Below are 13,186 nucleotides of genomic sequence, written 5' to 3' on the forward strand. Positions count from 1 at the left end.
AAATGTATCCCACCCCACATACAATTTAGTTACTATGTGGAAAGAGTTGCTCCAAACCGTCTGGCTACACAGTTGCATGTGTAAAGTCACCTTGGAGTTAGGATACAGTTAAGATTTGAACTCAGATCCTTGGCTCCAGAACCAACATGCATCAAATAGTATCACACTTCCTTTGGGGAGAACCAGCCCAGAAAGGAAGTGGGCAGAGGGCAAGGGAGTGACTGTTAAGGCCCTGGAAAGCAGGGAAGGGAACAGGGAGGGCCTTGGGAGCACAACCTCAAAATTGTTTTGGGCCCACCCAGCTTGTGGAAATTCTGGGGAGGTCCAGTTTCCCCCCCAGGCCTGGGGGAAGAATCCTGGGAGCTGCACAATCTAGCTGGCTGACTTGCCTCTCCACCCCTCAACTCCCTTTCCCTTCCTGAAGCAGCTGCTATGTTGGCCCCTGGCGGCTGGGCCTTCAGCCAGGCTCTGTCCGGGCATGAGGAACCTCAGGCAGCACATTCCCAGGCCCTGCTGCCTAAGAAAGGGGCCCAGAGAGGGATGGCACCCAAGCTACAGTCTCTGTAGGTTCTGTTTCCAGGAGAGGGGAGCATCAGGCCCCCGTCTGTCCCAGAATCCAGCTGAGATTGAAGGTGCTGTTGTCCCCAACACCAGGGGACCTGTTGGGGAAAGGTGTTGAACATAGCTCTTGTTCACTTATGCCCTACTCTGGTCCAATTTGGGCTTTTCTTGGCAAAGATACTGATGCGGTTTGCCATTGCCTTCTCCAGCTCATTTTACAGACAAGGAAACCGAGGCAGACAGGATTAAGTAACTGGTCCAGGATCGTGCTGCTAATAAGTGTCAGGCTGGATTTGAATCTGTCCCAGCCCTTTATCTACTGTGCTACCCAAGGATCAGTCTGAGCCAAAAGCTTCCAAGGGGACATAAGGCAATTTCAGACTAGTTTTCTGCTAGAGGAAAAAAAAAATTAAATGCCTGTTAGTCTGATAAGTGTGGTAAATACTGGGCTGGCCTCTAGAAGGCAGACTGGCCTGGCCCTATTTCTGCCTGGCTTCCTCAGGCCCTGAGGCTTTGTCCTTTGATGTCCCACAAGAGGTAAATGGTTAAATTTCCCAGGGAGAAGAAGGGGGGGAGTGAAGGCAGAGGGGTGGGGAAGGAGATGAATCAGTCTCTGAAGTCCCGGTGACATACCTGTCTGCTGCCCCCACACACATTCCTGCCTCCTGACTCAGAGAATAGGTGGGGCTGGAGGGGGTAGGAGGCCAGAGGGGTCCAGGAACCTCAACCCAGTCCAGCCTCCCCTCCATGGGAGGCCGTGGGACAAGAGGCTATTTGGAGAGAGCATTTTGAAGGAGAAAGGCCAAAAAAATGATGGCAGGCAGTCTGAGTCAGGTGTGAGTGGGGAGATGGGCAGATTAGCAAGAGATCTGTCTGTCTGCCCCGTTCGGGGAATTCCTCCTCTCTCGGACCAAAGGGTGGGGTTTAAGACAGAGGCTTCTCACAAAGGAAACTGTCTTGGTTTCTGAGAGGTGGGAGGGACTTGGTGGCTGGGTGACTGAAGGGAAGGGACCTCCTAATCCCGCCTTCCCCCACCCTTACTTGTGAAAGGAGCCCGGAGGAGGTGAAGTCATTAACCCAACTTTAGGCCAGGAGTTTCAGGGGTGAGATTTGAGCGAGGGCCTCTGACTCCATTCAGTGCTCCATCTGTTCCTAAGGAGGAACCTTCCTGTTTTAAATCTCAACTCAGAAGCCACAATTCCATTCAGCATTGCCCCTGCCATGTGGTCACTGGGAATCTCTCTCTGACCTCAGCATTTCACAGCTTATTCACTTAACATGTATGATTTGTTGTAATAAAAACATCTGAAATGGACTTAACACTTCACATGTCATAGCCCGGCACCCCAAGCTCTGGGTTTACAGAGGCCCAGTTCAATGTTTGGGGGCTGCCCCTAAAACCAATCCATTTAAACTCATTTTGCCTGGAAATCTCACGTGTAGGTCATCCATTTCTTATGTAGGGAATCCAAGTAAGAAAACACACCAGATAAATACCAGAAAGCCCCTACCAAAGGGAAAGAATGAAAAGATCCAAAAGGCTCAGAGAGACCATTACAATTAAAGATACTCTCCTCCCTTTCCCGTTGCAGAGGGCTACAGAGGTGTGCAATTACAGGTCCCCTCAGACACATATAGTACCTGTAGTATCAACTACAACACCAGCACCACCATCAATAGCAGCAATACCAGCAGTAGCACCTCCTCATCATCCGAATAAGGGGTCTCCTACTCCATCAGCTCCAGGGATCATGTACCTCATCCTTGGTCCATGAACCCTTGAGGCTCCTCCGGGTGTTGGGATGGGAGAACTCCCAACACTCCATCATGGCTTCATGTCTCAGATCAGGAGGTTGGGCTACTCCATGACTCCCATCTCTGAAGCTGAGAATAAGGGAGACTGAAGGGGGGGGGAGGTATGGAAGGGCAGGTTTCACAACCACCACTCCCAGAGACCCTGATCTACTCCAAGGACTTGGGTGTGTGCTCAGGTCTCTTTAGATCTTGGCTATGTTTGTTTTTATAGGTCCCACAGGTCCCAGTTCAGAGGGTTCAGCTAAGTTCATAGAAGCATAGATCACAGATTTGGTGTTAGACCATCGAGTCCAACTCCTTCATTTTATGAAAACATTAGGTGATTCAATTGGAAATATGAAGGTAGTAAGTATTTGAGGAAAGATTTGAACCCAGATTTTCCTGACTCCAAAGTGATTATCTACTACACCATTGTGCCTCCTAATCAGGCCATCTCCAGTGCTAGGACATAACCACACTATGGTCCTGTCCTGATGTATCAAGGACACACAACCCGCACCAATTCTTCACCTTTAATCAGAATTCCATACAGTGACTTGGGATAAGGAGAATTAGGAAAAGCCAATTCTGAGACAGAAGTGACATAGCCACCCCAAATCTCCATACCTGAGCATCGACCCTGCTTGAATAAATAAGTTAACCATGGATGGGATGCAAGATGGAGGAGGCATGAACCACAGGGCACAAAGGTGGTCAAAAGTTGTTGGATTCATTAGATTCAGTTTCCTGAGGAGAGAGTTTGAGGTTTGAAGGAAGGAATGAACATGGTCAAGTAGAGCAGAATGGCATCTTTTCTCTGGGGGCAGAGAAGGCTGTGAGCATGCAGTTTCTCAGAGGTATGAGTATTGCTTGGCTCTTTTGCCCTCTGAGATTGGCATCCACTGAATGCCAATCCTATGCCAGAAGAAACAGGGTGATTGGGGAGCTGGGAAGCAACAGGAAAGCCCTGAATAAGATTTCTTCCAGCCCCAGATATCTTGAATCATACAAGGTTAGAGCCGAAAGGGACCATCGAACTTGCCCAGTCCAAACTCCTCATTCTCTAGGAGAAACAAATCAGAGAAGTGGTAACTTACCCAACATCTACATCTGCCCAGTATAAGAACCTTGTCCAACATCATACACCTGCCTACTACAAGAACCTTCATTTGGTTCTATTGCACCCCTTTCACCTAGTGTTTGAAAGGTAAACCTCTAAGAATTTTTTTTTTTTTTTTGCTGAGGCAATTGGGGTTAAGTGACTTGCCCAGGGTCACACAGCTAGGAAATGTTAAGTGTCTGAGGTCAGATTTGAATTCGGGTCCTCCTGACTTCAGGACTAGTGCTCTATCCACCATACCACCTAGCTGTCCTGAACTCTAACATTTAGAATGGAAAAAAATTTTAGTGATCCTCCAATCTAGCTTCTCTAAAAGGAGTCAGCTACATCCCAGCACCTGTCCCTGCATCTTCTCAAAGGAGATTTCCCCGAGGTAGTCTCCCATAGCCTTAGTTTCTCATTTCTGCACTTGTTCTCATTCTTCTCCAACTATGGAAAGAAGAATATATAATGGACTATAAGGATATAAGGTAATTTAAGGACTATTCATTATAGGTATCATGCTATTTACATAATATTTTAAAGCAAGATTAAATTTCATTTTAATATTAACCATTGCCATATCTGTGTGGCTGTCTTTTGCTTTGTTAAAAAAAAAAGGAAATAATTTAATTCTCTGATTGCAAACACAATAAAACAAAAGTAATGCTTTAGTAACAATAATTCAGCATTTACTTGTAGTAATGTGGCAAGGCAGGAAAAAACAAAAAACAAACATGAAATTAGGAGTCAGCAGAATCTTGAATTTATTGTGGAACTCTGGTCAAGTTAGTTACCTTCTCTGAGCCTCAGTTTCCACATCTGTGAAATGAAGAAGGTTGGATCAGGTGTTCTCTGAAGTCCCTTCTAGCTCAAAGTTACTATGATGGGAAGGGAGGAGGCAGCAGCTTTCTTGTTCCCAGGATCTGCCCCACTAACAAAAAGTTGCTGGACAGGTTGGGTGAGAGGAACCAGGTCACCCCCTAGAAAGGGGAGCTGAACCAGAATCATTTGCTCCAAGGCCAATCCAGAGGCTGTGCTTGGTTACAAGGGCTTCAAAATAGAAGACACTGTGTGATAGAGGAGAAAAGGCACTCAGGTTTGCAATCAGAAAAGCTGGTACTGAATCCTGGCTCTTATAGTTATCCAGGCAAATCAATCAGCCTCTTGTGGGACTCAGTTTCCTTTACATTCCTTTCTAGATCTAAATCTATAATTCTATGGTCCTATGACCTGAAAGTCACTTTTCCTCTTCAGGTCTCAGCTTCTCCTTCTGTAAAATGAAAGGGTTCTTAACTTGGGGTTCATGAATTTTAAAAATTTAGATAAAAACTAATTTGATTTTTTTTATAATCTAATATAAAAGTCTGTGTCTTTTCCTTAGTCACCAAACTTTTATTAAGTACTTTCTATGTGACAAGCGAAGAAGAAAGAGAGAAAGGAAGGAAGGAAGGAGGAAAAAAAAAGAAAAGAAGGGAGAGAGGGAGGAAGGAAAGAAGGGAAAGAGGGAGGGAGAGAAGAAGAGAGGAAGTAAGAAAGAAAGAAGGTTAGAAGAAATCAATAAAGAAGTGAGGGAGTGAGGGAGGAAGAAAGGAAGGAAGGAAGAAGAAAGATGGAAAGAAAGGAAGAAGAAAGGGAAAAGAAGGGAGGAAGCAAGAAAAGAAGGAAGGAAAGGGGGGGAAGAGCAATAGAGGATGAAAGAAAGAACAAAGAAAGAAATAATCCTGATCTCAAAAAGATTACAAATCTAATGGAAGAGACAAAAACAAAAACTGTATGCAAACAAGAAATAGATGGATACCGTGGAGATAATCACAGAAGGAAGGATTAATTAAGAATCATTAAGGGGGACAGGGAAAGGCTTCTTGTTTAAATGGGATTTTAGCTGAGATTTGAGGAAGCCTGGGAGACTAAGAAACAAAGAGAAGGAGAAAGAGTCTTCTAGACATGGGGGACAGATAGTGAAAACTCCTTGAGCGGGAGTATCTTGTACAAGGATCAGCAAGGAGGCCAGAGTCATTGGATGGAAGGGTAAGTTGAAGGAAGAGAGATGTAAGAAGTCTTCAAAGGTAGGAAAGGTTATGAAGTTTTAGAAGTCAAATGGAGGATTCTATATTTGATCTTGGAGGTGATAGAGAGCTACTGACATTTATGGATCAGGGTGAGTGACATGGTCAGACTTTTGGTTTAGAAAGACTAATTTGATAGCTTCCTGAAGGACAGAGTGGAGTAGGGAGACTTGAGGCGGGAAGGCTCCTGGAGTAGTCCAAGAATGAGGTGATGAGGGCCTGGACCAAGACATGACAATGTCAGACATATGCCAGCCAGTTTAAGACAGGAGAGTCTCCAGGATTTGACAGCAATTTGCATATGAGGAATGAGAAGGAGGAATTGAGGATGACACCATAGGTTGCCAGCCTTGAAGTCTGGGAGGATGGTGATGTTCTCTACAATAAAAGGGATGTTAACGCTGATTAATACAATGGGCCACCATGATTCTAAATAACTCAGGAAGGGAAATTCTATCTACCTCAAGAGCAAGAAACGGTAGACTTCCAGGGCAAACAGAAGCATATTTTTTCACTTTATTTTTCTTGATTTAATTTTTCAATATGGTGAATATGCAAATGCGTTTTGTATGATTTCACTTACATAAAAGGGTATCAGATTGCCTTCTCAATGGGTGTGAGGGAGGGAGAAAATTTAAAACTCAAAATTTTAAAAATAATTTAAAAATTGCCGTGTGTGTGCGCGCGCGCGCGTGTGTGTGTGTGTGTGTGTGTGTGTGTGTGTGTGTAAGAGATGGAAGGAAAAGAGGAGGGGCAACTAGGTGGTGCAATGGATAGAACATCAGCCCTGAAGTCAGGAGGACCTGACTTCAAATCTGATCTCAGACAGACACTTAACACTTCCTAGCTGTGTGATCCTGGGTAAGTCACTTAACTCCAAAAACCTCAGCAAAATAAATAAATGAAAAGGGGAGAGAGCATAGGGAAAAAGAATAAGTTCAGTTCAGTTTTGGACATGTTAACTTTAAAATGCCTTTGGGCTATCCAGTTGGAAATGTCCAATAGGCAAACTGGACTTTAGGGAATAGGGTACTGTTCATTCTGTATTTTCCCTCTAGTTACTCCGGGGGTCTCCTTCCTGCTAATCTTCCTGAGCCTGTGGGTGGGCGTTAACCCGACCCCCTACTGAGCAGGGAACTGACTTAGCAAACTCGGCCTGGGGCCTCCTTCCTTCCCCCCGCGGGGGGTGGGGGGAGCTGAGGAGACAAGCTGAGCTGAACTCCCCTGGTACAAGACGGGTGAAGACTTGTCTGAGTGAAACCGGAACAGCGCCTCCAGCACCTCACCTTCCCCCGCCCTCGGCTCCCCAGCCCTCCCCTCTCTCCCTCCCTCCCGGACCTCTCCCTCCTCCCGATCCTGGGACAGCAGAACCGTCCGCTCCGACGGCCGCTCTCCCCATTGGCTGGCCAAACGCTGGGAGGGATTTCCAGGGACGGCCCTGCATCCAGGGTTGGACTAGCTTTAACCTGGGCGGCGCCCCAAACTGCCCGCGACGGAAGGCAGGAAAAGGGAGGTGGAAATACTGGCTGTAGGGTCTCGTCTTCTCACAGGATTGAAAGAGGAGGGAAGAGGACCCCAGGTTTCAGGGTAGTTTATGAATGAAAGGAGAGCAAGAATTAGAAGGGGTGGAAAAGGAGAGGGTGACCAGATGTCCCGGGGTATCAGAGGATAAGGGACTCCAGGGATGGGGAGAGTGAAGGATACCTGGGAAGTTTTGGGGAGCAAAGGAGGAAAGATCAGGATTGAACTGGGATGGCATGAGAGGAGGGGTGTAGAGGAGCGAAAATGGGGAAGAGTGTATTTTAGATGGGGGGATGTGGAGTAAAGGAGGGGCTCCTAGGACTGTTGCAGGCTTTGGCCTGAGGCAGGAGATAGGACGGAGCCTAGGGATGGGTTTGGAGTCTGGATGGGAGCCACGTTTTCAGGAGGCATCTTTTGTGACCCACCCTGCAGAGGGAACCACCCTCCTCACGTCTGAGCTTTCTCACCTCTTGCTCCCAACCCCAGCCCCTCCCAGTTTCCCTTCTGCTTTATACTCAGGACATCTCATCATTCTTCCTTCAGACCTAATCTATCTAATACTATATATGGACTATCTCACCCCTCCCCCTCCCTTCATTCAAACTTGGGGTGTCCAATCTATCTCAGATCTGAGCTGTCTCAGTCCCCTCTCCCTCCCACAGCCTCTCTGGCGTTTATCCTCTTTTCTCCTTTCAGCCCTGGGGGTTCAGTCCCAAACCCAGATCTGGGTTGGCCCAGAATTAACTCTGCCCCAGCCTCCAATGGTGCCTGTCTCCCAACCATCCCTGGAGCACCTCATTGCCATCTTAGCTCTTGGGGGTCCACCTCAGGTTGGTGGGGTCTTACTCCCTAGCAAATCACACCTGGCTCTCAGAACTCCGCCCTCCCCTATGGACGACATCTTCAGACCTAGGGCATTTCTTCCCCATCTTCTCAGGATCCGACTCCTCCGTTATGGGGTGTCTCAATTCGCCCCCTCCCCTACCTGAGCTGTTCTCTCCTCCCTTCAGATCTGTGGCTTTTCACCCCTTCTCAGCTCTGGCTTGACTCCCTTTTTCTTCTGACCACTTCCCTAACCTCCCCTCTCCTCCAAACCCAGATCTGCCTTTCTCAGGTCCAACTTTCTCCTCAGTCCGGCACCGGGGCTGTTTCTTCTGGATCCTCACCGCAGGCCCCTGGACAGAGGACGGAATCCTTCAAAATCTTCAATTCCCATGTGAACTCTCCCGGAGACTCAGGGTTAGTCCCCGACCTTGAAGTCTGTCCCTAAACAAAGCCCTGCCCCGCCCCACCCCTCAACCTCACCTAATTCTAAGGTAATCTACCCCAAATAAATGCCTTCTGGCTGCTCTCGGAGATGGGCCAGCTCCAATTGGGGGCGAGGACCAGGGTATAGAACCCGAAGGAAGCCCCGTCTCAAAACCAACCCCTCCCTTCCCCTCCCCCCAACACAGAACCCTCCCAAGCCTCCCCACTTCCCGATCCACATAGATTGCAAAAAGACAACAGGAGTGTCAGGGAAGCTTTCTTTATTGAGAGGGAACTTTGTCGCACACTCAGACATGCTCTCTGACAGTCGCAGACACACTCACTCACCAGCGCGCCAGCACACGCTGTCTGTCACCCAGATCCACTCACACACTCCTGCTTCCTCCAACACTCACACAAGCCTCTGGGCTCCCCAGTCCAGTCCCTCTCAAGCTTCCCAATCCTAAGAACCACAGGAAGCAGGGACAGGAGAGGGAGAGGGAGAGCGCTGGGGGGGGAGGGGGGGAGGGGCGGTCCACCTGGGCCAGGGACGGGGTGCAGCTCAGAGAGTCAGGGATCACGGGGGCTCCCGCCACCGCCGGCCCTAACAGCCCGCGGCTGGAAGGAGAAGCTCCCAGAGCTCTCGGCCCAGCCGGCCTCGTTCTCGTGTCTGAGTCGCTCCGAGCTGGGGCGCACGGTGAGGGGGGGCGGGGATGGAGGGGCCGAGGAGGAGGGCAGAAGAAGGGAGGGTGCAGGGAGGGAGAGGGATCCGGGGGCCCGCCCCACACACAAGTCCTCTCCCCGAGGGGGGCCAGGCCGGGGCGGGGGACGGGGAACGGAAGGGGCCGTCGGGGCTCCGGGGAGCGGGGCTCAGCTCTGGGGCTGCTCCTCGGGGGGCGGCACGTCGCCGCCCTCCTCCCCGGCGCTGTCCGCCGTCCAGAGGGTCAGGTTGTCTCGCAGCAGCTGCATGATGAGGGTGCTGTCCTTGTAGGAGTCCTCGCTCAGCGTGTGCAGCTCGGCCATGGCCTCGTCGAAGGTGGTCTTGGCCAGGGAGATGGCCTCCTCGGGGCTGTTGGCGATCTCGTAGTGGAAGACGGAGAAGTTGAGCGCCAGGCCCAGGCGGATGGGGTTGGTGGGCAGCATGTCCTTCTTGCTGATGTCCATGGCCTCCTGGTAGGCGGCGCGGGCCGAGTCGATGGTGCGCTTCTTGTCGTCGCCCACGGCCACCTCGGCCAGGTAGCGGAAATAGTCGCCCTTCATCTTCAGGTAGAAGACCTGGCTCTCGACGTCGCCCGCGTTCTTGATGAGGTGCGAGTCGAGCAGGCCCAGCACGGTGCCGCAGACGCCGCGCAGCTCGCCCTCCACCTTCTCCCGGTACTCGCGCACCTCGGGGCCCCGCTCCTTCTCGTCGGCGCCCTCCTCCTCGGCCCCCTTCTGCTCGATGCTGGACAGCACCCTCCAGGCCGCCCGCTGGCCGCCCACCACGTTCTTGTAGGCCACGGAGAGCAGATTGCGCTCCTCGCACGACAGCTCGTCGCCCTTCTCCACGGCCCCCTTCATGAAGTCGGCCATGTCCTCGTAGCGCTCGGCCTGCTCCGCCAGCTTGGCCTTCTGGATCAGGCTGCCTCTCTCCATGGCTCGGGCTGGGGCTGGGCTCGGGGCTGCGCTGGATCCCGGGGCACCTGGGCTCGGCGTCTGCTCGGCCTCTCCCTCCCGGCCCGGCTTTTTGGCTGGGGTGGGGAGGGGCAGGGCTGGGCCGGAGGCGGGGCTGGGCCTCTGGCTCCTGCCTCCCCAATCCTGCTTTTTCTTTCTTTCTTTCTTTTTTTTTTTTTCCTGGCTGCTCCTTAAAGGTAAAAAGGGGGCAGGACGGAGGTGCATTAGTCATCGTGGGGATACTCAGCAAGGAGAAAGGCAGAGTGGGCCCCACCTAAGGCAACTGCCGCCCGGGGCTCCCCCTGCCTTCTCTCCCATCGGGTCGTCTCGCTCAGGGGCCCACTCCCAGTGCCCCCATTTATCTCCCCCTTAAAGTTGACAATAGTGGGCTTCTTCATGAGGTGGGGAGGCTCGGGAAGTAGCCTGAAGCTCAGCTATTACTCTAAACCTCTCTAGTTTTTAGGAAATAGTCGATTCCTCCGAGGCTTGTGAGAGACTGGACTGTCCAGTCCCTCTGTGTATGTTGGGGGAGGGGGGCTTGTGGATGTTTCAGTGAAAGGGTGTGTGACAAAAAACATGTCTCCGTGTGACCAGTCCCCCTCCCCACCTTTTTAAACCGTTGTGGAGGCAGTTTTTTTAGACAACTGATAACAATTAGATGTTTGGAAACAGTGTGCGATGAAACCAAATACTTTATCCTAATTAAAGTAAAAAGTCATTCTGCAAAGTCTCCTTTTAATAGAAGGTCTTCTGAGCGTATATCAGGATGCCTTCTAACAAATTCTGCCCTTACTCAGCCCCTGCCCAGGTCTAGAAGACACTGAAGAAAGACATGTGGAGAGAGCCTGGAAAAATCCTGCCTATTGCAATAGGCAGTGCTGGATCCCCCTACAGTGGGGGCCCCCCAGGAGGTCTCTCTGCCTTAAACATCCTATCACCTGAGAAGCCCCCTCCCTTCCCCCAATCTCCCCCCACATTGACTGCCCCCCTCCTCCCCAGATTACTGAGGCAGCATCTCCATGTGCCACTTAAAGGTGAGTTTAACAAGCGAGGACGCTCTAGGCCCATCCTTTGTAATTAGTCACCCCGGTTGGGCCCAATATCACTCCATTACGCTGCAATTTTCCCTTTCAACTCAGCAGCTAGTTCCCAGCGACAGGAGGACTTTCGCCAGGGATGCGGCTCTGGCCCGGCTCCCCGCTTGGGTGTCTGGCAGCACCCTCCCAAGCCACAGAGCATGAGGGAGGCTCATGTGGGCGCCCCAGGAGGGTGGGGTCACCGCCTTCGTCAGCTGCCCCACTTTCCTCTCTGACTCAACTTTGACCTAGTGCCAGGCTGCACTGATTTTTCTGAGGCTGGCAACCAGGGCACCTGGCCTCAGTTTGTTCCTGGGGGAAATGGGAGAAGAGAACAGGGGACAGTGACTCCCAAGGGAAGGACCTGAGCCTTAAGAGGCAGTGGTGACCCCATGAGTGGCCATGGTCTTGTTTTGAAGGGACTCATGGGATTTTATTCAGGCATTTCCAATTTATTTCCCAGACCTTTTTCTGCCCGTCCTCTGCTGCTGGCAGAGGGGGCAGAGGGGGCAAGCAGCAGCATCCCTTCCCTATGCCCTCAGGCTCCACTGGATCACACCTTCCTACCAACTGGGGCTCTGGCTCCATCTCAGTGGAGAGCCACACCCAAGGAGCTGGCCCAGTGCCTATGAGGTGAGGGTGGCCATCAAATAACGAGGGGCTCCTGATTCTAGCTCCACCCCACAGCTCTGCTAAGAGCAGGCCTAGTGTTCAGGGGGAGGCTTCTTGCGCTGGGAATCTGGGCTTCTCTCAAGGCCCCTGGGCAAGGGGCTCTCTTAGTATCCCCTCCCTGGGCCTGTTCTTGAGTCAGCTGCTGCCCAGGCCCATCTGTCCCACAGTGAGCCATCCTTCCAGGCTCAGGACAGCAGCCTCTTTGCTATTGAGGAAAGACAGTCATGCTTAGCCAGAGGGAGCAAGTCCTGGTGAATGAGGAGAGATTTTGGTGAGAAGTGAGAAAGACCTTACTCACAGGAGGATCCATGTGGGTGGAGGCGAAGTCCCTACAGTCCATGGGGCATCCTCCCTAACAGGCAATCCCCAGACTAGGTCCCTCTCCTTCACCTGTGGAGGAGATTTCAAGCCAGGCCCTCTCTATTGTGAGGGGAAGGGGGCCAAGATTTGTCCCCAGCTTTTTTTTCTGAGATTTTGGGCACCAGTGAGCTTGTAGTTGGTACTACTGCTGCCCTTGTTACACTGAGCAAGACATTCTCCTCTACAGATGTCAGTACCTATAAATATAAACTATAAATATATATATATATATAAAATGTAAGATAAAATAGTGAGATTAAATGATCTCTAAATTAATGCCCCCTCCCCACTCTGACATTGTGTCCTGAAGCTTCTCACAGCTCTGACATTCTGGGTTCTAAGGGCCCTCCCAGCTCTGACATCCCGGGTTCTAAGGGTCCTTCTAGCTCTGACATCCCATGTTCTAAGCCCTTCCTCCCCCCAGCTCTGACCTCTTGGGTTCTAAGGGCCCTCCCAGCTCTGACATTGTGCTCTTTTCCCAGTTCTAACATTCTTTATTCTAAGGGCCCCCTTGGTTCTGACATTCACAGCTCTCCCTAGGAGCTGATCCTAGGATCACTTTTCCCCTTTCCCATCCCATTCCCTTGCCTAGATTGAATCCAGAAGGTTCTGGGCACCTTCCCAGAGTGCTAGTCACTTCTTCTCAGCCTTTCCATCTCAGAACTCAGCAGTGCTTGAGGAGGGCAGGGTCAGCCCTAGAGCTTCAGGACTCTTCAGATCAGTCATCCTATTACAATCCAGCCCACGGAGGGAATGCAGCATGCCGGAAAGTGAAGCCCTCCCTGGGAGAGTCTCTCCAGCTTCCCCTGGACAAATGGCTCCTGGCTGTATGTGGCTCTTTGCACGTTGTCCCTTCAGCCTGTGAGCTCCTCCAGAGGAGAGACTGGTATGTTTGTGGTGATTTCTGGGTTTTGCCTTTCTTTGAATCCCTAGCACTTAGTATAAAACTCAGTGCACAGTAACACTTAATAAATGTTTGCTGTCAGTCATGGGATTTAGCTTCTCATCCTGGTTGTCACTGCTATCTGGCTGCCTGAGTCCCTTCTCTCCGGGTCATTTGCCTCCATTTCAAGATGAAAGAATTGAACTTGATGTCTCTAAGGTCCCTCTTATCAGTTATATTGTCTTCAGCC

At 50.9% G+C, this 13,186-nt stretch overlaps 1 protein-coding gene and 1 long non-coding RNA gene across 2 annotated transcripts; one reads left to right on the top strand and one right to left on the bottom strand.

Annotated features, from left to right (window-relative positions):
* The first annotated feature begins 6,869 nt into the window (after nt 1–6,869).
* Nucleotides 6,870–8,400, top strand: LOC127555646 (uncharacterized). The gene is made up of 2 exons (XR_007952250.1): nt 6,870–7,110; nt 8,144–8,400. It is a non-coding gene; the product is annotated as an uncharacterized LOC127555646 (long non-coding RNA).
* A 156-nt stretch (nt 8,401–8,556) lies between these two features.
* Nucleotides 8,557–10,600, bottom strand: SFN (stratifin). The gene has a single exon (XM_051988123.1). The coding sequence runs from the start codon at nt 10,168–10,170 to the stop codon at nt 9,163–9,165; it is 1,008 nt and encodes a 335-aa protein (XP_051844083.1). The 5' UTR covers nt 10,171–10,600; the 3' UTR covers nt 8,557–9,162.
* Nucleotides 10,601–13,186: the final 2,586 nt, after the last annotated feature.

Source organism: Antechinus flavipes, chromosome 3, assembly GCF_016432865.1.
Source record: "Antechinus flavipes isolate AdamAnt ecotype Samford, QLD, Australia chromosome 3, AdamAnt_v2, whole genome shotgun sequence".
Lineage (NCBI taxonomy): Eukaryota > Metazoa > Chordata > Mammalia > Dasyuromorphia > Dasyuridae > Antechinus > Antechinus flavipes.